This window comes from Acomys russatus, chromosome 21 (assembly GCF_903995435.1).
Source record: "Acomys russatus chromosome 21, mAcoRus1.1, whole genome shotgun sequence".
Classification (NCBI taxonomy): domain Eukaryota; kingdom Metazoa; phylum Chordata; class Mammalia; order Rodentia; family Muridae; genus Acomys; species Acomys russatus.
The window spans coordinates 35,266,887-35,292,513 of NC_067157.1; the positions used below are offsets into that span (position 1 = coordinate 35,266,887).

Below are 25,627 nucleotides of genomic sequence, written 5' to 3' on the forward strand. Positions count from 1 at the left end.
ACAGTTAAAAATACTATATTTGCTGTCATAGATAGATCCTTAAACTCTATGTTAAGAAAATATCAAGCTGTATTTTTGTTGGGCTTTTTTTCTCTAAAGATTTTCTCAGGAGTGAAGATGTTCCCTCAGAAAGCATTAATATGTATGTATTATGAATGCTTATTAATAACTGAGTATTCAATGGCAAGTTTCTTGAAGAATTTCACATACAATTAATACTTAAAATTCATGTCACATTGTAAATTATTATAGCAATGGAATTTTCATTGCTATAAGTGCCTGCCACTTTAGCCCCTTAAAATACATTCAATTAATTTTTACATGTTGAAGTAGATTATTTCAATTAAATATACTCTAGAGGCAGTAAGGGCACTGATATTAGATTTCAATCTTACAGTAAAAGACAGTGGAAACTAAATACAATGTTCAATATTATAAAGAACAAATACTCTATGCATACTGCTTAGGGACCTCTAGAGTAGGGGCTCTCAACCTGTGGGTTGTGACCCCTTCAGGGTTGGAACAATCCTTTTACAGGGGTTGAATATCAGATATCCTGCATATCAGATAGCAACATTACAATTCATAACAGTATCAAAACTATAGTTATAAGGTAGCAATTAAAATAATTTTATGGGTAGGGTTAACACAACAGGAGGAACTGTAACAAAGAGTCACAGCATTAGGACGAATGAGAACTACTACTCTAGAGGAAATATATATATATTAGAATGGCTTACTGGCTGATTTTTCAGCTAGTCCAACAATGCCCATCTACTAGTGGAAGGCCAAAGAATCCAGTAGTTCAGTGCACAAGCCTGGTTGTCCCCATTGGTCTTCAGTAGATGCCAGAATCCCAGAGAAGGAAGCTTTATGCCGATGAGGGAATGGACTTGCTAGCAAGAACGAGCAGGCGAAGAGTGAAAGTGTCTTTCTTCTATGTCTTTTGTGTTGACTGTCACCGGAAGGTGTGGCCTAGACTAAAGGTGGATCTTCCCACCTCAAAAGGTCAGGATCAAAAGTGGGTCTTCCCAGGTCACATGATTTAATCAAGAAAAAAAATCTCTTAGGTTTTATTTCATTTCAGATGTTGTCAAGTTGACAACCAAGAATCACTAATAATAATAATAATAATAATAATAATAATAATAATTGAGACCAGGTATCGATTGTAGCTCTGCTGTCTTGAAACTCACTATGTAGATCAGGCTGGCCTTTAACTCACAGAGATTCACCTGCCTCTGCCTCTGGAGTAGTGGGATTAAAGGTGTGCCACGACACCTTTTGTATATCAAAAATTTTTTAAATGGTCTCTTCCTTAGAAGCCTGCTTAAGATGACTCAGCAGATTAAACCCCTGGGGACCTGTTTAATGAAAGGAGAGGACTGATTTCTGCACGCTCTCTTCCACATATAAACTATGGCATAGGCTCATATGTGTGCACACAACACACAAATAGATGTGATGTAAAAGAGCTTTTTAAAAATAGAAATTTGTTTAAATTTTAGTGAAGATTTAAAAAGTGATTCTGTATAAAATGGAAATTACATTTTGTCTAGTCTTTCATTTGAAATAGCCTAGAAGAGATAGTTTAAGAGGTTAGATAGCCCATCTTTGATCTGTTCAACTAAGTAATTATGGATAATAATAATTGTAATGGGGTTAAAGGAGTGCACCCATTCCCTGCCAGCGTTAGTGCCAAACTTTGAAAAGAATATTAAGATACTGTCTATCCTGGAAACTTTTATAGTCCACTACGGAGGAATTGCTATGATATAATTTCCAACACAAAGTTAGTTAATGCATTCTTTAAAACAATAAATGTGCTATGCATGGTGACAGCTGCCTATAACTCAACCACTCAGCCACCAGAGGCAGAAGAATCCTGAGTTCACGGTTGGTATAGGCTACAGGGGAGACAGTGTCTCAAAGAACAAAACCACAAAACCAGATGGTATGGACTTCTGTCCTCAAGAGTGTCACTGTGACTCTTATCACTGGGAAAAAACCAGCTGCCGCTAAGCTTACTTGACTGATGGCATCAGTGGTGGAGAGAGACAAGAGAAAAAGAAGAAAATGAAAATAGTTAAAGTTCAACCAGGTCCCCCCAATTACCCTCCACCCCCCAACCCCCAGATAGGGTCTGGCTGTCTGGAACTCACTCTGTAGACCAGGCTGGCCTAGAATTTAGAGACCTGCCTGCCTCTGCCTCCAAGTGCTGTGATTAAAGGTGTGTGCTATCACCACCAGGGCATTTCTTATTCTTTTGTAAATTGTTTGTTCTGTTCTTCTCTAATGTAAGTTGACATTTTGTGTGTGTGTGTGTGTGTGTGTGTGTGTGTGTGTGTGTGTTCTCATATTGTATACCTGTATGTCCATGTGGCAGCACCTGTGGAAACTGAAAAACAATCTCTATGTCATCCCTTAGATACCACCCACACTTTTTAAGACACAGTTCTCACTGGCTCAGAGCTCATTAACTGGAGTAGACTGAGTGGGTGGTGTTATCCTCTCCTATTGTAGAGTCAGACACTTCCATGAGCACAAGTGAAGCTTCAATGGCTTGGACAAGAGTGATCTTCATGTCTTAAAAAAAAAAGTAATCCAGATAAATGTTATCACCATAACCTACATGTCAGAAGTGCTATCTGCAAGAACGCTAGTGGGAGACTAATACTGTGACACTTAGCTACATGACTTCCAAAGTCGGGGATTTTAAAAGTCAACAAAATGTAAGCAGAGCTAAAGTTTATTTAGATTTTTCTCTCAGTCCCAGTAGCTTTTCCAAGAACATGTCTTATCAAGGCTCAAGGCAACATGAGTGTCTGGGTCACTTCTGTTTCATGACAGAGCTGGCACAAAGTTAGCTTTGGATTTCAGTAGGCGAAGACTCAATGGGGCCAAGAACTCAGAGGCAGAGGGGACAATCAGAGCAAAGACAAGAAGACATTAAATAAACATTTACAGACCAAAACTGACCTCCACCCAAAACTAGACTTTGAGGCAGACTCAGGGACAGAGTGTACTAGTCAGTGTGACTGATCTGGGGCTCTCACAGATGGTGCTGGAGGATGAAGAATCTGGACGAGTGGGGAACAAGCTCTAGAAGCTTTTAAAAGGCATAGTGGAAATTTTGCACATTCTTTAATAGAGATGAGATGCTAAAGACTTTGGTGGGGGGTTTCACATGATAAAAACTGTGCTTTCAGCAGGATGCCATTGGAGACTGGTGAAGTGTTGGTGTACTTTTAAAACACTATTTTTATATTGGGCTCCTTGTATCTCTTCATCCCTTTTCCACTGCAGTTTCTCCCAACACCCCAACACCAGGTAGGAGAGAGAGCATAGTTTTCCTTAGCTGCTTCCTGCTGTTCAGGCTTGTCAAGTTCCATGGGGCAAATCCAACCATCATCTCAGTACATCTCCAGCTACTTGTCAAACTGCATCAACAGCAACCAGGAGCATCAGGGGCAGGGACACACCAGCCGCCTTCTTCTTTCTCAGCGCTTCCAGTCTCTCTTTGTGTCTGGTTTTTATCCCCACTGACAAAGACCACACCCTAGCAAGAGGTAGTTCACATCTAACAAACGTCATGTGCCCTCTCAGGAGGCAGTTATCAGCTATGGACAAACTAGAGCAGGCCCCGTATCTCACACCTGGGGTTAAAAAATAAAACATGGTTACATATAATCCAAAACTTCTGCAACAGTGAAGGAAGGCACGGAGCACCTCCAGCTGAAAGTAAAGTGGACTCAGACGCTTTTCCTATGTCTGAAACTGTGTAGTGCTGACACAATCTCTCCCTTTAAGATTCCCATGCTATCCTGTTTTGCTTTCTATTGCTGTAGTGAACACCATAACCAAAGGCAACTTGGAGAGAAAAGGGTTTACTTCACTTCACATGTCCATTATGATGGGAAGCCAGGACCAGAGCTCTAGGAAGGGACCTGGAGGCATCAATGGAAGCCGAGGCCATGGAGGAAAATTGCTTCCTGGCTTGCTCCCCATGGCTAGTTCAGCCTGTTGTTGTTTGGGTTTGTTATTATTTGCTTGATGCTTGATTTTGGGTTGTTTTGTTTTGTTTGAGACAGAGTTTCTCTGTGTAGCCCTGGCTGTCCTGGAACTTGCCCTGCAGACCAGGCTGGCCTCGAACTCAGAAATCCACCTCCCTCTGCATCCCCAGTGCTGGGATTAAAGCTGTGCGTCACCAACTGTCCAGTCAGCCTGTTTCTTATACCACCCAGGACTACCTGCACAGGAGTAAAACAAACCACAGTGGACTGGGCTCTCCTTCATCAATTATTGATCAAGAAAATGACCACACAGACTTGCCCAAAGGTAAATGTAATGCAGATATTTTCTCAGTTGCGGTTCCATCTTCCCAGGTGAGTCTAGTTTATGTTAAGTCGAAAAACAAGAACTAACCAGCACACAGGCATTAGGCTGGAAAGGGCTCAGGGGCCTGATGCTTGCAGCTATAAGTTTTCTTTGTTTAGGGAAAGTAGAGTAATAGAAGAGTAAGCATGGGGTTGCTCTTTGTCTCTCAGCTCTATCTGCAGGACTTCTTTAATTATCACAGAGGGAACCTGTGCACACTAGCTACTAGTCTTTAGTATCCTAACTGGTAACAACAATAAGTCTACCTGTTTTCCCTGTGGTCTTACGCTTTCTGGCTATCTATCTATCTATCTATCTATCTATCTATCTATCTGGGTTTTTTTGTTGTTGTTGTTTTGTTTTGTTTTGAGACAGGGTTTCTATGTGTAGCCATGGCTGTCCTGGAACTCACTCTGTAGACCAGGCTGGCTTTGAACTCATAAAGATCTGCCTGCCTCTGCCTCCTGAGTGCTGGGATTAAAGGCATGTATCCCCCACCCCCATGCTTTTCTGGACATTTTATACAAATAGAATTATACAATGTGTAGCTTTTTGTTCCTAGATTTTTCCCTCTTAGCATAATGTTTTAAGATTCTTCTATACTATAACATGAATCAGTGCCCATTCTTTCATATGAATAATAGCTTATTGCATTAGTTATACCATGTTGTAGCTATCTATTTCTGAGTTGCATTGTTCTCTACTTTAGGCTATTAGGAGTAATGCTGTTGCCAACACTTATGTACTAGTTTTTTTACTCTTAGGGATATAGAAATAGCATTATTCTGTTTATTAAACTGCTTACAGCTCACAAAAGCTGTGCATTTTTACATTCTTATAAGCAATGTGTAAGTGTTCAACTTCCCTACATCCCCACAAACACTTTTTATTTAAGTAACCCTACTGCTGGACATGAAGAGGCATCTTACTACACTTTGGTTCTTGTGGCGGTATTTGAATGCCTGGCCTTGTGTATGCCACTGAGTCACACTTCAGGCCTTCGTGTGTGTGTGTGTGTGTGTGTGTGTGTGTGTGTGTGTGTGTGTATGTATGTGTGTAACTATGTAACTGAGGATGAGCCTGAACATCTGGTTCTCCTCACTCCAATTCCTGAGATTTAGTATTACAGGCTTGTATCACCACACCTGAAGAAAGTCCCTCTTGCCAAATGACTCTAAGTTGTCACAAGCTGTCAAAAAACAAAATGAAACAGAACAACAACAAAACAACCTGATGATTATATTACCAAAAACAATGTGAAGACTTGATATAATCGCTATAAAAATGGAATTAGTTTCATAGCTAGGGAAAAAAAGTCCTAAAAATTCACATGGAGGCACAAGCCCTAAGCAGAAAGAAGAATCCTCTTGCTACATGATTTCAAATGACACCAGGGAATCATCGGGAAACAAAAGATAATCAAACAGCCTAGCATGACATTGGCACAAAGCAGACATATAGACCAATGGAGTAGAATGGAAGACCCATAAATAAATATGCATATTAAAAAAGTACTAAAAACCCCCACTGGAGACTTGCTGGCAATACTCCCATTAAGCCAAGAGTCTGAAGATTCTACCTTTTAGTGTGAAGTTCTATAGAGTGTTAAATTCAGATTTTTCCTGCCTTGCCCCATACCGTTCTGTAAGCTCAGTTTTGAACTTGGTTACAGGCATTCACACTTGAATCTTATGTCCTGATGGCTTATACATAGCTGTAAAAAGAAAAACTTTTCTGATGCTTTGAGCATAGCTTTGGAACATAGTTTGACTTTATTTCCTCCGTCATCTCTTACTGTCACACTATTTTACAACAAGATTTCTGTCATTAAATCATATTGTTTATTATATAACTTTAACAATTAAGTTGATCTATTTAAAATATAAGTATACTTGAGTTAAAAATAAGCTTTTTAAAATGTATTATATTTATAACACATTTACTATAAATAGAATAAAGACATACTATTCACTGTAAAAACAAAACAAAACAAGCAAATAAACAAATAAACAAACAAACACTCACTAGAGAAAAGACAGTCTCTTTAACAAATGGTGCTGGAAAAATGATATTTCCACATACAGAATAGTAAAACTGGATATATGCTTTTTACACTGGATAAAAATCAACTCAGAATGGATTCAAAGACCTTAATGTGAGACCCCAAACTCTAAAGTGCTAGAGGGCAACAGGCAGGAACTTTTCAGGTTATGAGCATAGGCAATGGCTTTCTCAGAAGGACTCTGATAGCTCAGGAAAAATTAACAAATGGGGTTGCATGGAAGTAGAAAGCAAACAAGCCACTGGGCAAAATGTCCTCATTTCTGCTACAGACAGAATTCAGCCTAAAAGTGGGCAAGCTTAAATGCAGGCAGAGTCAATGGCCAATCTCTGCCTAGACAGGCAAAGCAAGTCCTGAGTAGTTCCTGCCTCACAAATATCTGTCAGATATATTGGGCCCGAAGGCTGAAGATGATGTTCCAACATTATAGAGAGTTTTGTGTGACTGATCAGGCAGCTAACTGTCTCTGTCTTTTTTTTTTTTTTTTTTTCATTTTGGAAGCTACTTACCTCCACCTCCAGTTTACTCAGATATTTAAGTTTTATTCCTTCTCAAGTCTCTGATGGGGTTGAAGACCAGATAGTTGAGTTTTACAATCAAGCTTAGTTGTTTAGGGGGTAAGTTATTTTTAGGTCTCGCTAGATGTTTTAAGCTAATAGAGATGAGATATGATAGATATCGATTTACATTCAGAATCTTAGACTCACCAAGATAGGAAAGATGTTTTCTTCAAGGTTGCCAAATACAAATAACCAAAACATTATAAATGTAACATTTATATAATTCTTAATGGTTTTGTGGTTCTTGTTGTATGTAGTGTACTGTATTTATGTTAAAAAAAAACCTTTTTAAAAGCCTCTGTCAGAAAAGGAAGCAGCAAAGTTAAGTACCATTCCAAGACCAGGAGGAAAGTCTTTGCCAGCTATATATCTGACAGGGGATTAAAACCTAAAAACAAAGAAACACCCCAACTCCCAAACATCAAATCATAAGTGGGCAAATGAATTAAATAAAAAGCTCTCAGAAGAAATAAAAACAACCAATGTACATATTAAAAACATTCGAAGCCCTTAGCTACAGGGAAATGCAACCCAAAACTTCACTGAGCTTTGTTTCTCAGTTCAAGTGGCTGTTTGGAGGGTAACAGCTGACTGGCTGCAAAGGTTGCTGAGGACTCGGGGAAGGCGAGCACATCATATGCCACTGGTGGGAATGCAAACTAGTGCAGCTGTTGTATGCAAGTATAGTCTGGTGGCTACCCAAAAAGCTAAAAATAGAACTATAGTATGAACTGTCAATACCACTCATGAGAATCTACCTGAAGGAATCGAAGTCATAATTCCACAGAGATACTTTCTCATTCGCACTTATTGTACCTACTGACAAGAGCCACCTAGACAATCAGTTTTGATGCCTCTCAACAGATGAATGGATAAAGGAAATATGGAACAGATACAATGGAGTTTCATGGGGGCTGTAATGAAGAAGGCAATCACGTTATCTGCAGAGACATAGCTGCAACTGGAGACCATCATGTTTGGTAAAATAAGGCAGGCTCAGAAAGAAAACAATCACACTTTTTCTTATATGCAAAAATCTAGGACAAAAAGTAAACATATATGGCATGTGTCTCAGTTAGAATTTCTATGGCTGCAATAAAACACCATGAGCAAAAGGCAAGGGAGGAAATGGTTTCTTTGTTTTAACACTGCCCCATCATAGTTCATCACCAGAGGAAGTCAGCACCGGAACTCAAGCAGGTCAGGAACCTGGAGGCAAGAACTGACTCAGAGGCCATGGAGGGTGCTGCTTACTGGTTGCTGCCCGTGGCTTGCTCAGCTTGCTTTCTTATAGGACCCAAGAGTAAGAAGGGAGTAAGTTACTTCCTACCTTATTTATATACTTTTTGAGACTGGCTTCCACTTGGCTTGTGCTTGAGATTGACCTTGGATTCCTGATCCTCCTATTTCCTCCTGCCTGCTGCTAGGCTTACATGTGTGTACCACTACACCAGGCTGAGAGTAAGTCATGTTTCAAAGTAACAATTTTTATTACTTAATTAAAATAATCTATTTTATTTTTTCCCTTCATCACAGAGTATTGGGAAATTGCCTCTTAAGAAGTGATTCTACAGTGTAGGTAGCCTTGCAGTGTTGGCCTTGCTTGAGGAATTGATAAATACCGTATTTTTCACTAACAGTAAGTTTTTGCGTTGCATATGCTTTGAGAGACATGAATTATAACTTTTCAGTTTCTATTTCAGAGAGCAAACATAGGCCTTGAAGGATCTTGCACTCACCTCAATCCTCACCTAACATGAGAACTGTAAGTAAGCATTTCCTGGTTTGCCAGACTTTACAGAACGACCCATTCAGGCTCAAGTTCACATGACAGACCTTGACCTTGTAGGGCAAATAGGTCACCGCTTGGGGGAGTGCCTGTAACCAGCACAGCTTCGGGGACCTGCCTACTCCCACAGCCCCGGAAACCGGAAACCGGGCATTTGTGACCTTCGTACTATCACAACCTCAGCTTCTCACAGATTGTCCTTCAACCTCCCCATCTCCCCAACCCCTCCACCCGTCTCCACCCACCTTCCAATCTACCCCCTCCCTCTCCTTTTTTTCTGGTTTCTGCAAGGTTAACTTTCTTGCTTTACGAACGTCCGTACTGGACCTCTGTCTGGACCTGGCCTTTTTCAGCCTTAGCACAGAGGACTCAATCCTCTACGTTTACCATTTTAAATTTCTAAGAGGGACTGGATTGGTCCACGTGACCAAAGTTTCACCAGCGTTGTGGGATAACTGCTAAACGTCCTGTTTGGTGAGAGTTGGCAAAGACTGGGTACATAGCTCTGGCTGTCCTGGAACTCTCAATGTCGTCGACCAGGCTGGCCCCAAGCTCACCAAGATCCGCCTGGCCTGCTTCAATAGCTTAGGTCACCACGCCCAACTCTTGGACACTTTTAACTAATTGGGAGTGGCAAGAGAAATTTCCCTCGTGGTTACATATGCAACTATTATAAAAATAATTTGGTTTGACTTTCTTTTTTGAAGACTCTGGGTAGGTCAAGTACAAGTGATGGAAATAAAGATAATATGCATAATTTGAATTACAAAAGAAATGTAGCAAAGCGAGTCCAGGACAGCCAAGGCCACACAGAGAAAACCTGTCTCGAAAAACCAAAAAAAAGAAAAGAAAAGAAGCATAGGAAGCAATGAAGAGAAACAAATCTGTTCTGACCCAGGATCAAGAACTAGATTACTAGATTTGTCCAATGGTAGTGTTCAGGATAATTAAACTTATTATTATTTTTTTTAAATAAGTGTAGAACAAACTGGCCTTGAAGAACGCAGTTGTTTGCAAATCGAGTCTTTTTTTTTTTTTTTTTTTTTTTTTTTTTTTTTTAGGTTCATACTCTTAACATACAGAAACCATATGAGGCACAGTTTTCCTAGGAGACCCCAGTATTTAGCCCTTTTGCGGGCGCTTTCTTTCTTGGTGGGTAAGATATTCTGGCAGGAAATCAATAGTATCAGAAGCTTTAAGCTACCGGGCCTGACTGAGTAGGATGGAGAGTGGAGATGGTACTTTGTGTCCGCATTCCTAGAAGCCGGGCGTCTGCTCTAGTTTCCTCCCCCTAGGCGTGTCCTGGGAGATTTGGGCCGCCCTTTTCCAGAGAGCACTTAGTCTCACTTGCTCCCCACGCCTCTCCTTTTCCCCACCCTCCTCCACCGGAGCCTTTCTCTTCCCCCCGGGCCACTTCCTTCTTCAGCCTTAGGACGCGGAAGCAGAGAACCCGGTTCAGACCCACTCGGCATCAGCTCTTCAGTGAAGGAAGAAGCAATCGTAGAGGTGAGCAATTCTGGGGAGGAGGTGACGCTGGGGAAAGGTTGGACCCGAAACCTGGGGAGGCTGAGCCCCAGGGGGAGGGCGGGGACCCCAGGGTACCCAGATGCAGCTGGAGGGGCCGTGGGCATTGCGCCCCCTGTACCCCACTCGCGGCCACCCCACTCGGCCTGCACACTTCCGCACGGGGCTCACGTGACGTTTTGCCGGCCGGGGGTGGACCGGGAAAGGCGCTGCCCTAACAGAGGTTTGCAGCGGTGCACTGCACTTGGCGTAGGTTTGAGGGGGTTGGGAGTGGGGTGCGGTTCTGCAGACCTGGATGGGAAAGGGCTGGAGGGGGCTTCCCGGAGGAAGTAGGGTCAGGACAGTGCCTTCTGTAGTGCTGAGGGCGAGTGAGTTAGGGTTCGCCGGAATCGTCGGGCCCCGGAGCAGTGCCCTCCAATGGGCTGGCTATGGGGGACCGTGGGAGGGTGAGTTGCATAGACAAAGGCCTCCCTGACGAAGTCCTTGACTCTGCAGGTCATGGACTCTGCAGCCATGTGCCACCAGTTTAGGGGTGAGTGAGTGGGTGCACACGAGCCCCAGGATTTAGGGACCCGTATTTGGCAAGACCTCACATTGGTAGGAGGGATGACCAAATATGGAGAATGCTCGCTCGAGCCAGCGAATAGTGAGAAAGGTACCGGGGTTAGCCTTTGACCCGCACCAGCTGTTAGTGATAGAATTGGGACTGGAAGTGCGCCCAGCTCGCGTGAAAAGTTGGCTGCCGGTCCCCAGGGGAGGCGACTTCAGTAGACTTTATTTCCTTGGCCTATTGCCTCAAGAATTTTAAAACATAGCTAGAAAACGCTCCTGACCTAGCTTTCCAGACATGTATTGATGGAGCTTTCTAGCCTGTGTCCCAGCTCTTCTCTTTGTGAGTTCCATTCAGACAGCCTAATTAGAGCCTGTGACAGATAGACCGCTTGGCTCACATCTGCCACTCCTATTCTTCCGGCCTGGCAGACAGGCTCTTTTTTTTTTTTTTTTTTTTTCCTTAGGCTTGCTCTGCTTATGACTTCTCATTGTTCTTAATCTCTCTCAGTCCAGTCTAAGGTTTCTCTCCTGCTTTTAGACTGCCACGGATCTTCCAAAGAATGTCTAATGTGAATGTTTTCTCCTCTGTCCTCTCCCATAATAAATGGCTAAAACATGCCAAGTTGTGTATGCAATAGTAAACCTGTTATTCTCCCATCCATAGGGGTCCAGACAGGGAGCTTTTTTTTTTCTTTGTAAATGATCTCTCTTAGTAAGTACTCAGTATATGATATTACATAAGAATTCATTTGCGTAACAGTAAAAGAAGAGGAAGAATTTCATGAATTGGGGTAGCTGGATGGGTCAGTGGGTGGAGGCACTTGCTACCAAGCCTGATGACCAGGTTTTGATCCCTGTGACCCACATGGAAAACCCACAAGTTGTGTCTGGCCTTTACATTCACACCCTCTCAAAATAAATAAATAAATAACAAACGTAAAACAGATTTTTAAAAAGAATTGTGAATTAACTCAGATAAGGAATCTGGTATGTCATTAATTATAAAGAAATGCCCTTTGCCTTCTCTTCTTAAAACTGGATGAGTGCTCATTTCAATGAAAGCAGTTATGCATACTGCGCGTAACAGAGGGCCTTTCTCTTTGTTTCCTGCTGTAGGAATCTAAGGTATCTTCCTGGTGTCATTTAGAAGTAGAGAGTGGGAGAGAATGACATTGAAGAGAGAGATATTCAGGCAGGAGATTAGAGAGGTCCCTAACCTTGGCGTTCTTTTTTTGTTTGTTTGTTTGTTTGTTTACATTCTCACAGAGCTTGACTTCCTGAAACAGGACAGTTTTATAGAGGATTTTTATATGACTCAAATATCTGGTTGTGTCCCCCAACCCCCGAATAATGTGTGGGCATGCCTATGCATGCGTATGCATCTTGAAAGTGTGTGTGTACAGGTGCACATGTAAGTGTACGTGCTTGAGCATGTATGTCCTCAGGTGTCCACCAGAATGCCAGTCCCCTCCTTTAAGAAAGCTTCTCTTAATGGCCTGGCGCTCACTATTAATGGCACTAGACTGGATGGCCATGGAGCAGGATGCCACCTCTCTCTGTCTCCCAAGCTCTGGGATCACAGTCATAAGTGCTACTGCAGCCAACATTTTTTATGCAGGTTCTGGGTCTCAATCTCAGGAACCTCATGCTTGCAAAGCAAATATTTTACCAATGGAACCATCCCCTAGCTTCCCGATCTGCTTTTCTGTTGTATCTGTTCATCTTCACTAACAGAACAATGCCAAACAAGACTAAGACTATGTGGATGTACATTACAAGGGTGCTAACTGTGTTTTATTTGTTTTTAAATAACAGATTATTAAGCTAACTTCTTGGGTCAATAATTCTTTAGCATGCAAGTAACTCATACAAACCACTACACATTATAAACAGGAAAAATATCATTGTTCATAGAACCAGAAGATATAGGATCAGGGACAGGCCGATTTATTTATTTATTTATTAATGCCTAGACTTCCTGTTGGATTTCCTATCTGGGTCTTCCCATAGGGTAACCATTTACATCAGGCTCAAAAACTCACGTCTCAGAACCAGTGGAAAGGATGTTATTAATTAATAGTCTAGCAAAATCCTGAGGCTGAACTTGACTGTTTCGGATGAGAGCACTTGTCCTCAGACCTCAACATGTGTGCACCCCCATGTTTTTTGTTTGTTTTGTTTTGTCTTTTGTTTTTTGAGACAGGGTTTCGCTATGTAGTCTTAGCTGTCCTAGACTAGCCCCAGCTCCCCCTCACCCCACACAGTGCGCTACCACACCCGGCTCTCTTTTTAAACTTAAAAATCAAAGAAGTATTGGAATTGACCCAGATTAGGAGCTTGGTGCCTCTGACCAATCCTGCTGACTCTGGGTCACTTCTGGAGCTGAGGGTAACAGTCTGTCCACATACATGGATTTAGAGTAAAGAGGGAAGTGCTGTCCCCAAACAAAACTCAGACTTCAGGGTGGGAAAACAGTAGTGGGCCCATAAAACAGCAGCTGGCCACCACTGACACGGACGTGCTCACTTCCACCATTATTCTGTATCCTCAGGAGATATTTTTACCGTTTTAGTGCCTTGAAATGACACAATTATGCTTTCACCAACACAAGAGCACCCAATGCAGTTGGAGAGTATAATTTTTGATTAAAAAAAAAAAAAGTCTTAGAGAGCTGCATTTAATTGAAGATTTTGTATTTTGCTGCAACGTCAGCCCCTTCAATTATAAAATGCTCATGCAAATAACAGCAGATGGTCGTGGCCATCTTAATTATTAGCTAATAGAAAATCTGGTGTCCCCCCTCAGTATCACTTAAGCAGGTGGTATATACTCGTAGATGTCACTCTTACCAGGGATTAGTAATAATCCATCTGGATGAAGTTGTTTCTTTCAAGTCATCACCGTAAAGGAAACAGTAACACAGCTCCAGCTCGTGGATTCCAACCGCAGACTTTGTCTTGTGCAAGCAGGTTGAACAGATGCCTCTCCTGCTCAGGTGCTCATACCTGCTAGTCTCCGCTGGTGGTGGTCCATCCACCCCATCAGCCCTTTGTTTTTGTTAGGGTGTGAAACAGCATTTGTTTAACTTCTCCTCCTGGTGACAGCCATGCTAACAAGGAGTATTTAAGTCAGATCCGTGTAGAGAGACATTTACCTTCTAGTGAGGAAAGGCCAGAAATCGGCAGTCCCACCTGAGTGAAATGAAAGAGGCATACAGTGCTATGGGAACACCCAGTAGGGGAGCTCTCCTCAAATTGGGGAATGCTTTCTGAGGATGTTACATCCAAGCTGGCAGCAGCTGGAGCAGAAGAAAGGATGGGAAGGAGGCTGCCTGTGTTGCCGGGGATGGCTAGAAAGACTCAAGTAACCGCAGGTTAGCACTCAAGCGCACATTGGAGGAGACTGGAGCAGAGGTCGGAATCCAGCCTGTGGAAGACTTAGCAAGACTTAGCAGGCTCAGCTCTTACTGTTCTGGACTGTTCTTGATGGGAGCATGAATGGGCCTCACTACAAGCTATGCAAAACCAGTCCGTTTTCATGGGCAGAATGCAGAGAAGGGTGTGATATTCTTGTATGTGAACTGGACGTTATCACTGCACTGACCTGAGGGTGTTCAGGTGGCTTTGGTATGAGTCTGTATAGACCTCAGGCTCCTGCAGAGCAGGGCACATGCTGGTTATCTTGGCACCTCCATCTCTTAGTTCAGGGCCTGTGAACCGTGCCTTGTGCCTCCTCTTTGTCCCCATGATACTCCATTTGCTCTTACCTTTGTATAGAGTGCCCTTTTCCACTTGTCCACTTGATCCACCTTCCCAGCGATCTCCAATGTAATGCCTTAGACCCCACCATCCAGAGAGTCCTCGCCACATTGCAGTTCATTGGAGACTTCTCTCTGCCTTGAGCATGGATCCTGTGACCTTTTACAGTTTTGGTGCTCAGCAGGGATCTGTGACAAGACCTGCATGGAGTAGTACTGTTGTGAGGACGAAGGTTATCTTCTTCCTAGTAGCCATTCTTGGCCCAAGACAGAGGCAACAGACAGAGAAGTTCTATGAGTAGGGGTAGACTCATGGAGATATATTCGTGAGCTAAGCTTCATACACATGGAAAATGGGCACGGTCAATAATGGTGACAAATCCTGCATGAAAAAGAGAAAGGGCCCTTGGATTGGTGTGTGCCTGATAGGGTATAAAAATGTCCGTAACATATAGACGTCTTTTCTCTTTCAGTCAGCAATGAATGTGGATCATGAGGTTAACCTCCTAGTGGAGGAAATTCATCGTCTGGGTTCCAAGAGTAAGTATTTTAATGCAGAGTGTTTCTTCTCAGTGTACCCCGAGACTCTCTTTTCAGAGAAGCAGTTCAGAACTGAGAACAGAGTGACACTCTCAACCCACAGCCTAAGGTGCTGCTCTTAGCCAGCAGGGGATGTTTGGGGCACATGGATGTTTGAGTACCAGGTTTCTGAGGCAGAGAATAGTTGAAATGTTTTATTATTATTTTTCAAGGTAACAAAGAAAATGTGTGATGTTTGTTTCAATTAAGTCTATTTAACAGTAACATATAAATCAACGAAATGAAGCCGGGCGCAGTGACACATGCCTGTAATCCCAGCACTCAGGAGGCAGAGGCAGGTGGATTGCTGTGAGTTCAAGGCAAGCCTGCTTACAAGGCGAGTCTAGGACAGCCATGGCCATGCAGAGAAACCCTGTCTTGAACACTTCCCCCCAATCAGTGAAATAATGTAAAATTTTAATTTTTTGATTTATCTTATATCCTGATTGCAGCTTCCCTTCTGTCCTCTCCTCCCAGTCCCACTCTCTCACCTTGCTTCACCACCTTCCTCCTTTCCTTCCTCCCCTTCTCAGAAAAGAGAAACCTCTGTGGATACCAGCCAGCCTTGTCATATCAAGTTGCAACAAAATTAGGTGTATCTTCTTCTGTTGAGGCTACACAAAGCAGCCCAGTTAAGAGAAAGAGATCCAAAGACAGACAAAGTAGTCAGAGACATCCACTGTTCCCACTTTAGGAGTCCCATAGGAGGACCCAGCTGTACAACTGTCACATATGTGCAGAGGTCCTGAGTCCATCCCATTCCTGCTGTCTGGTTGGCAGTTCAGTCTCTATGAGCCCCTATGGGCCCAGGTTAGTTGATTCTGTGAGTTTTCTTGTTGTGTCCTTAACACTCTGGCTCCTTCAGTCTTTCCACCCCCTCTTCCGCAGGATTCCCCGAAGCTCTACTTAATGCTTGGCTGTGGGTCTCTGTATCAGTTTTCATCAGTTGCTGGGTGAAGCCTCTCTGGTGACATTTATGCTAGGCTCCTGTCTACGAGTATGGCAGAATATCATTAATAGTGTCCAGGGTAGCCTCCCTCTCATGGCATGGGTCCTCAAGCTGGGCAGGTCATTGGTTGGCCCTTCTCTCAAATTCTGCTTCATCTTTTATACCTTGTAGGCAGGACAAATTGTGGGTCTAAGGTTTTGTGGCTGGGTTGGTGTCTTAATCCTTCTGTTGGAAGTCTTGCCTGGTTATAGGAGATGTCAAGTTCAGGCTCCATATACCTCCATTGGTATAAGTCTTAGCTAGGGTCATCCTCATAGACTCCTGGGAATTTCCATTTCCTAGGTTTCTAGCTTGTTCCAAAGATGCCACCAGTCCAGTTGTCTCTCTCTCTCTGCCCTCCTCTTCCCTCATCCCACCTGTAACCCTCCCTACTCCACCCCAAGTTCATTCCTTCCATCCATCGCCCAACCTCATGTCTATTCTATTTCTCCTACTCAGTGAGATTCAAGCATCCCCCTTTGGGTCTTCTCTGTTACTTACCTTTTTTGGGTCTGTGGTTTATAACATGGTTATCCTGTGCTTTATGGCTAGTATCCACTTATGAATACATACCAGGGTTATCTTTCTGGGTCTGGGTTGCCTCACTCAGAATGATGTTTTCTAGCTCTGTCCATTTGCCTCCAGATTGCATGATGTCATTATTTTTAGGGGCTGAGTAATATTCCATTGTGTAAATGTGCCACATTTTCTTTATCCATTCTTCAGTTGAAGGACATCTAGGTTGTTTCCAGTTTCTGACTATTATGAATAAATCTTCTATGAACATAGTGGAGCAAGTGTCCTTGTGGTATGGTGAAGCTTCTTTTAAGTATATGGTCAGGAATGGAATAGCTGGGTCTTGAGGTAGAACTATTCCCAATTTTCTGAGAAACCACCAAATTGATTTCCAAAGAGGTTGTACAAGTTTGCACTCCCATGAACAATGGAGGAGTGTTCCCCTTTCTCCACATTCTTGCCAGCATGTGCTGTCACTTGACTTTTGATGTTAGCTATTCTGATGGTGTAACATAAAATCTCAGAGTTGTTTTGATTTGCATTTCCCTGATGACTAAGGACATTGAGCATTTAAGTGTTTCTTGGCCATTCGACATTCCTCTGTTGAGAATTCTGTTTAGCTCTGTACCCCATTTTAACTGGGTTATTTGGCTTGCTGATCTCTAGTTTCTTGAGTCTTTATAAATTTAGGATGTTAGCCCCGTGTCAGATGTGCAGATGCGTGTGATAAAAGTCTTTTCCCATTCTGTGGGTTGCTGTTTTGACCTTTTGACGATGTCCTTTGCCTTACAGAAATTTTTCAGTTTCATGAGGTGGCATTTATTAATTGTTAATCTTGGTGCCTGGTGGTTGATGTTTAGTTCAGGAAGTTGTCTACTGTGCCAATGCTTTGAAAGCTCTTCCCCACTTTCTCTTCTGTCAGATTTAGTGTATAGGGTTTTGTGTTGAGGTCTTTGATCCATGTGAACTTGAGTTTTGTGTGGGTCATAGATGTGGATCTATTTGCATTCTTCTACATGCAGACATCCAGTTCAGCCAGCATCATTTGTTCAAGATGATTTCTTTTGTCCATTGTGTAGTTTTTGGTTCTTTGTTAAAATTCAAGTCTCAGTAGGTGTGTGGGTTTACTTCTGGTTCTTTGATTCAATTCTATTGATCAACCTGTCTTTTTATACCAGTACCATGTGGTTTTTATTAGCATAGCTCTGTAATACAGTTTGAAATCAGGGATGGTGATACCTCCAGAAGTTCTTTATCTTCCTATGTGCATATGACAGATAGGTTGAGAAAGAACTTAAGGAAGCAACACCCTTCACAATAGCCACAAATAATATAAAAATCTTAGTGCAACTCTAACCAATCAAATCAAAGACCTGTATGACAAGAATTTAAAATCTTTGAAGATCACTTGTGTCCTCCCATTCCTCCCTCCCTCTTTCATCCTACTCCCCTTCCCTAGGTCTGTGACTGAAGACCCATGATATAGCCACAATCTATCATGTCTCATCTTGGTAGCCTGCTTATCCTTTCTTTGAGTGCCACCAGGTGTCCCCACCAAAAGGAAGTGGTCAAAATGGGGCATCAGAGTTCATGTCAGAGTCAGTCCCCACTCTGCACACAACTGTGGAGAATGTGCACCCCATTTTCTAATGTGGGTTTTGGTGATTGAATTCAAGTTCCCATGCTTGTCTGGCAGGTGCTTTATCCATTCAGCTATCTCCTCAGGCCCTGCATGTTTCTTATTCTTATTGTTACCAGCTACTACAGATTTAGCAACGGTAAAGCAAGATTTTTAATACCAGCACACATTTCTGGTCTTATAGTTCAAGCATCCGATGAGGATCTTTCCAGGTTCAGATTCTGGTCCTGGCTGGCTCTAGTCCTTTCTGGAGGAATTTGAGGCGACTGTAGTTCTAGCTTCTAATTCAGTTTATGTTCTGGAGCTGCCTGCATTCCTTGGCGCTTGACTCTCTTTCTCTGTCTTCAAAACCAGCACCAGTGTGGGGAGTTGGGTGGCCTCCCACCGCCCTACTCTGCCTTCCTCTTCCATTCTTAAGAACACTTGATTCCATTAATCAGACCCAGATAATCCAGAATAATGCCCCATTTTAGAGCTTTCACATAATCACATTTGAAAAATTCCTTTTGCCGTGTAAGGTAAGATTTTCACACGTTCTACAGATTAGAACACGGGCATCTCTGGGTGGTAGTATTCTTCCTGCACCCTTTGGTGGTCCTAGGATAGGATTCATGTTCTCAGGTGCTCCATCACTCAGCCACTCCAGCCTCTTCTCCCGTGAGTATTTTCTAGGCACTTTATTTGACATCAGAAATGTTAAAATAGAGACATACGGAAATGCTGTGGAGGTCGTAGCCACATGATCTTAGTCATCTTGTCACTGACTGATGTGGCTCTCCCATATGTGCCAAGCCCTACACAAAGTATAAGTGACATAGGCATGTTCGTTTTCCGTTAGCATCTTCTTACTTAATTGATGAAATAGATTAAAAAAAAAATTGATGAGGCAATTATCAGGGAAAAAAGGCTTGTTATACTGTGAGCTGTTGCCTCTCTAGCTCCAGTAAGGTCCTTTTACTTGGAATTAGTATGTTGTTTAGATTGTTTAGAGCATATTTCTAAAACTTTGTAGGCTGTTCTTATTCATATCAGCCTGTTGTTCATTGGTCAGGTTCGGCTAGCTTTAAAACTCTAACCTTTGCACTCCTGAAGGAGTGTCTGTGTTCTACTTGGGCAATCTGAAGTTCCTCTTCAAAATGAGCAACTTTACAAATTAGAAGACAAGATAACTATCATACTATCCATATGCATGAAAATACTTAAAGCCTCACAGCTTCACCAGGACACCTTGACTTTATTGTTGGCAAACGATGACTTATTGAATTGGAAAGCACATGTGGAACACAGCCATTTTCTGACATGCTATAGTTAATTATTTAACTTGAGCCTGGAGTGATTTTGACTAGTCTATCTATGATGTATGAGCTCTAGCTGGAAACTGATGAAAGTTTATCCGTTTCTTTTAAAATCTAAACCTTTAAAGTCTCATTTTTCATCCAGTTAGAAAAGATGGAATGGAGAATATGACTGCTTGGAGATCTAAATTCTTTCACCCAATAAGGATTCTTGAATTCCTGTTTGGGCTCACATATAGAGATAATAGAAGTTTAAAAAAGAAAGAAAGAAAGAAATTCTCAGTCCTTAATGTCTTCTTGTGGCAGCTGGAAGATGAACAGACTGGAGGTGTCCCGGGAAGAGGTTTAGAGTATGGGCGTGGCTAGTTGTGAAGATTACCTCCCTGTAATCCCAGCCCTTGTTAGCTCAAGGCTATCTTGGATTAATGAGACCTGTCTAAAAACATTTTTTTAACTTAACTTTTTATCTTTTTCTTTTAAATGGATTTCACACCATGCACCGCAATCCCACTCATCTCCTGCTCCACTCCTACCCAGTCTCCACCCTTGAAACCTCCCCCCAACAGAAGAAAAAGGATCTCATTGTGGAAGCTGTAGTGTGTCATAGTGTGTTCCACAGTATATCCTTTTTTCCACACTTCTTTTCTTGCAAATATTGATTGCAATGACTCGTTGGTCTGGTACATGGCCTCTGGCTTCTGTTACTCTATCCATACTGGAACCCCATTGGGACTCCTCTCCGGTATCCTGTTGTTGCCATGTGTCATGGAGACCCTATAGTTTGGGATCTGTATGACCAGCTCCTTTGTGCACTCCTGAAATTGAATCAGAGGGTAGATGTTGGGGTGGACCAATTTAAAGCCCTGGATCTAAGCCTGAGAGGTATCTGAGCTAGTGAGCCCACTAGCTCTCTCACTCTCATATCCTTTGGGCTGTCTCACCAGCAACTCTGAAACCAGGGCCAGCTTGACCCTGTTGCCCAGGCAATATGCCGGGCCCATTCTTCTCAGTGTTGTAGGCGTGAGGGACATGGCTAGTTCTTCCACTCTCATGACTCTGAGGCCAGCTCTCCCACCTGCCATAGAAGGCAAGGGAGAGAAAGAGGGCATCTGTCCCTCATCTGTACCATGATCCAGCAGACAAGAGGCAGGGCCAGCTCTTCTACTCTCATGACCCCAGGACCAGGTCTCCTTCCTGCCGCAGGTAGTTGGGGGTGGGCAAGCTTTCTCTCCCTTGTCCATGCCACCATAGGGAGATAAGTGGAGGGGCCAGCTCTCCCATGCTCATATTCTCAGGGCAGGCTCCTCTACAACTCCTGCAATATGTGGGGCCCGCTCTTCTGAGTACTGCAGCTGGCTAGAGGCAGGGTCAGCTCTCCTGCTCTCATGCCCCCAGGTCCAGGTCTTCCATGATGCCTAGGTAAGGGGTGGGGCCAGTTCTACACAGTCCTTAGACATCAACATGTCCCTGGGCAGCAGCCCAGACCAGAGATGTCTGCCTGGCCTTTGGTGGTAACAGACCCATGCTGCTGCAGGGCCACAGACCCAAACGTGGCCTGAAGTGGCAGCACAGGACAGGACCCCATCACGGTCCCAGATGGCATCACCACCTATTCACATCAGGCTGTTTCTCACTACCCTCAAGTCTCCCGTTCTGCGTCTTTTCATTGTGCCCACATCCTTCTGTATCTCTTTCTCTTCCATTTCACCACCTTACTTGCTCCTTTTAGTGGCATCTGGGGCCTTTGTGTGTCTGGGGTCATCTCAGGGGTGCTATGCCCTGCTTTGTACATTATGGTGCCTGGCAGGGGTCATCTTAGGCATGTCTGCTGAAGGCCTGTGTGGTGCTGGTTTGGTGGTCTTCTCAGGCTCCCTCCTTGACTAGCCCACTCAGTTGGTCCCCACAGGAGGGTTGTCTATCACGGCCTCATTCCCACCTGGGAATGGTCCCAAGTAGGATCCTTCTAGTCTCTGACTTGCTTCGTGTCCTGGGAGCCTGTCTGGGCCTGCCTGGCACTGGACTGGTAGTCTCTCAGGCTTGCTTTTTTCAGGGAATGTTAGCCTACTAATCATTCAGATGTTCATAGATCAGAAAATGAGTGTAGAAATAGCCTCTCACCTCTCTTCCGCCTACTGACATATGACATTGCAGCCACATTTGCAGTGCCTCTAAGGGCAAGTAACTATTATTATTATTATTATTATTATTATTATTATTATTATTACTACTACTACTATTATTTTCAAGACAGGGTTTCTCTGTGTAGCCTTGGCTATTCTGGTCTCTTTTTGTATACCAGGCTGGCCTCAAACTCACAAACATCTACCTGCCTCTGCTGGGATTACAGGTGTGCGCCACCGCGCCTGGCTGTAAAAACATTTTTAAAGAAGGTAAAACAGAAATATGGACTCCTATTAGACTTTCTGAGAATGAATCTTGTTCCCTTCAAACTTGCTGGAGGATCTTGTGTCTTTTATCACATGTTTCTTTTTCTTGGTTTTCCTTATTTGTGTAGTAGTAGTAGTAGTAGTAGTAATAATAATAATAATAATAATAATAATAATAATAATGTTTCAGTAATTTAGACACTTTTTGCATTTTAAAGTCTCTAAAATAGAATGTATCATAATGTTGCTCTGCTTTAACTTGGCAGTTTAATTGGATATAAAGTAATGGTGCTTCTTGAAGCCATTGGTGTCTTTTCTAACATGAAATGAAGACTGGATGCATTTTAATGACTATAAAGTTCACTTAACAGCCTGAGGAACATAGCAAATACTCCGTAAATGTTGGCTATTGTTACTATAGTTTATGGCATGCGCTTTGATAGACACGCCCCCAGTTTAGTTAGAAGAGACAACTAATGATCAAGAGAATTGTGAAGGTGGTCTTAGGAAGGGTACAGTTGACTCTCTTGAGTACAGTATTTCAGTTGGGACCAGGGTCTAGGATGCTGGCCTGATCCCTCAACATAGGTACAGTTACAAAAACCAGATTTCTCATGGCACTTTGGGCAAGAGCAGATAGTTCATTATGACTAATTCCAAACATGGAGTGAAGACCAGGCAAGCACTGGATGCTCTGCCCAGAGGAGCAAAGAGAGGCTGATGCTCTTCACTTTACTTTGAAGGTGATGGGAGTCCATTGAAAGATTAACATAGAATGGTATTTATCAGATTTGCATCTAACAAAATATATTCAGTAGTTTTACTTTGGGGACAAAAATAGGGAAAGGAAGACTGGTGTGGAGTAGACAGTCACAGCCTGATGTCACCTGGGTAAGAAACAGTTAGGGCTTCAACTCAGCAATGCATGCTCATCAGAGATGAGCGGATGGAATTGCAAAGACGCTTTGTAGTTCTGGGCATTTGTCAGACTGAAGGATAAGAGGGAAGTAGGACTCTAGGATCTTAACCAAGTTTCTGCTTTTGGTGCCTCCAAAGGGGGGAAAATGTACTGTAAATTTGGATTTACTATTCTGGGAGCTTTTAACTTTCCTGATATCTGTTAATCCTGGGGACATTCCTGTCAGGCACTTTCATCTTCATTAGCTGCATGTGGTAACAGAAGCCAGCACTAAAAGGCTGCCTACCACCTTTACTTATAGCCAACCATCAACAGTTGCTTAAACAGTAGATCTACTTTTCATATACCTTATTTTTTAAAAATATATATCTTATTGCTTGCTAGCACCCAAGCAAGATAATCTTGTGAAAATAACTTTTGGGCCTCCCTACGGGAACTGAGATTCAGTGGTCATAATAGGTAAAAGAATGTGGCTTGTTTTGAGACTTTCACTGCAACCCTCACAGGCTGAGTGTGTTCAGAGCGTGCTTTTTCCCTTCCATTTGTTGTCCTAATTAATCTAATAACTAGGCTAATTTTACTTTTATTTATTTTTCAGAAAGATTTGCTTGTTTAGTTTTTATTTTTAAATATAAGTTGTATAGATGTTTTGCCAGCATGCATGTCTGTGTGCCTCATATATTCCTCGTGCCCATGGAGGTCAGGAGAGGACATCAGGTCCCCTAGAACTGGAGTAATAAACAGTTATGAGTTCCCAGTGGGCGCTGGGAATCGATCCCTGGCCTGCCTGGAAGAACAGCCAGTGTTCTTCACTGCTGAGCTATCTCTCTAGTCCCACCTAACAATTTTGAAAATGAAAATTGAGAGAATTTTTGTCTATAACCTTAGTGCCATAGCATACTCATTTTAATTTTTTTTAAAACTTTGAGACAGGGTCTCTAGGTGTAGCCCTGGGTGGTTTGAAATTTGCTATGTAGACTGACCTAGCTTTGAACTCACAAAGATTTGCCTGCCTCTGTCTCTTGAGTGCTGGGATTAAAGCCACCACGACAGAAAACATTCACCTTGATTGAGGACTTCTTCTTGTCCTTTCAGACTTTGTCTCGAAAACACACTGTGTCTGTTCTGTTCCTTCAGTGTAGGAAAAGATTAAGTGTTGAGTTTTAACCTTGTTTACCCCCAGGGTAGATGTTTCTGGGAGATGTTCCAAGGTTGCCATCCATTGAGGCAAGGCATTTATTAATGTTGTGTTTCTCTAATTAGATGCTGATGGAAAGCTAAGTGTGAAGTTTGGGGTCCTCTTCCGAGATGACAGATGTGCCAATCTCTTTGAAGCATTGGTTGGGACCCTGAAGGCCGCGAAGCGAAGAAAGATTGTTACGTACACGGGAGAGCTACTTTTGCAAGGTGTTCACGATGAGGTTGACATTGTGTTGCTGCAAGATTAGTGTGATTTGCATGTCTTAGTGTTGGCTGTTAAACTGGAATAATTAAGTCAGTAAACAAACACGAGCTTCCTTATGTATTTTTATAGAACTTTGTAAACAAAAGGGACTCATTGAGAAGTCCTGTTTTTTTTATACCGTCAAAGAAAACATTACACTGTAAAATAAACAAAACCTATTATTTTTCTTAAGAAGGTAATTGGAAAATGTAGGCAATAAAACATTTTTTTTTTTTTGGAGGCGTGAAAGGGTTTTTGTTTTCTTAATTCATTCTTAGACAATTTCTACAGGCGCTTGACATTCCGTCAAAACAAGAAGCAAACTGAAGACCAGCTGCCATGAGGGATGTTATGTTATGTAATAAAAATATGTAACTGCCTTTAAATTTCCTGATGGCTGTGTTTTGTGCATCTTGCAATTGAGTTTTTGTATCATAATTAGGTCACTATAGTAAAAAAGACATCAATTTAGAAAATACTTAAAACCACAAAATTAAACAACTAATGGCTAGTATTCTTATCTGATATGGATGCAAAATTAGCCCTGAGTTAGGGGATAAGCAAAAAATAAAATAAAATAAAATGAAATAAACCTTTTAACCTAGTTAGGACTCAAACAATATGAGGCCATCTATGATTGAATATTACAGCCAGGGTAAACAATTGAAGAAAATGGAGAACAACAACAACAAAAAAAGGTAAAATTAGTGAATATCCAGAGCATGCATCATAGAGGAAGCAAAATATATATTGAGAAGTGATAGAAACTGATTACTTAGAAGGGAACGGTGGGACAAATAAAGTTAATTACCGCAATGGCAAGGGTGTGTGTTAGCAAGGCAGGACCTTGTGAAAAGTAAGCCCTGCCCCTGTTAGGAAAGGACACAGGGAGAGGTATTTCAGAATAGATAATCTCATTGGAAACTCAGAAACCAAAAGATAGGAGTCAACCAAAATTGGAACCAGAAACCAAGCATAGTTGCACATACTTGCAAAATTCAGTAACTGGGGTTTGAGCTAGGAGGATCAAGAATTTGAGGCCAGCCTGGGGTACATAGAGAAACACTGTCTCCAAAAACAAACAAACAAACAAACAAAAACAAAACCAAAAGTTGGAACATGGGCTTCTCATGATGACTGTGATGTTTTTGTGACATGACGGTCAGAGCAGCTGCCCTGGCAAAGGTGGTTAAGCTCATGGTGCAGTATAGGAGGAGTTGGACTGAGAAGAATTACCCA

General features: G+C 42.4%; 1 protein-coding gene and 1 non-coding gene across 2 annotated transcripts; one reads left to right on the forward strand and one right to left on the reverse strand.

Annotated features, from left to right (window-relative positions):
* Positions 1-9,981: 9,981 nt before the first annotated feature.
* On the forward strand, positions 9,982-24,405 carry Abracl (ABRA C-terminal like). The gene is made up of 3 exons (XM_051164473.1): positions 9,982-10,294; positions 15,095-15,161; positions 24,208-24,405. Exons 2-3 carry the CDS (start codon positions 15,101-15,103, stop codon positions 24,390-24,392), a joined length of 246 nt encoding a protein of 81 aa, XP_051020430.1. The 5' UTR covers positions 9,982-10,294; positions 15,095-15,100; the 3' UTR covers positions 24,393-24,405.
* LOC127205409 (small nucleolar RNA SNORA17) lies at positions 21,691-21,817 on the reverse strand. Its single transcript, XR_007832624.1, has one exon. It is a non-coding gene; the product is annotated as a small nucleolar RNA SNORA17 (small nucleolar RNA).
* Positions 24,406-25,627: the final 1,222 nt, after the last annotated feature.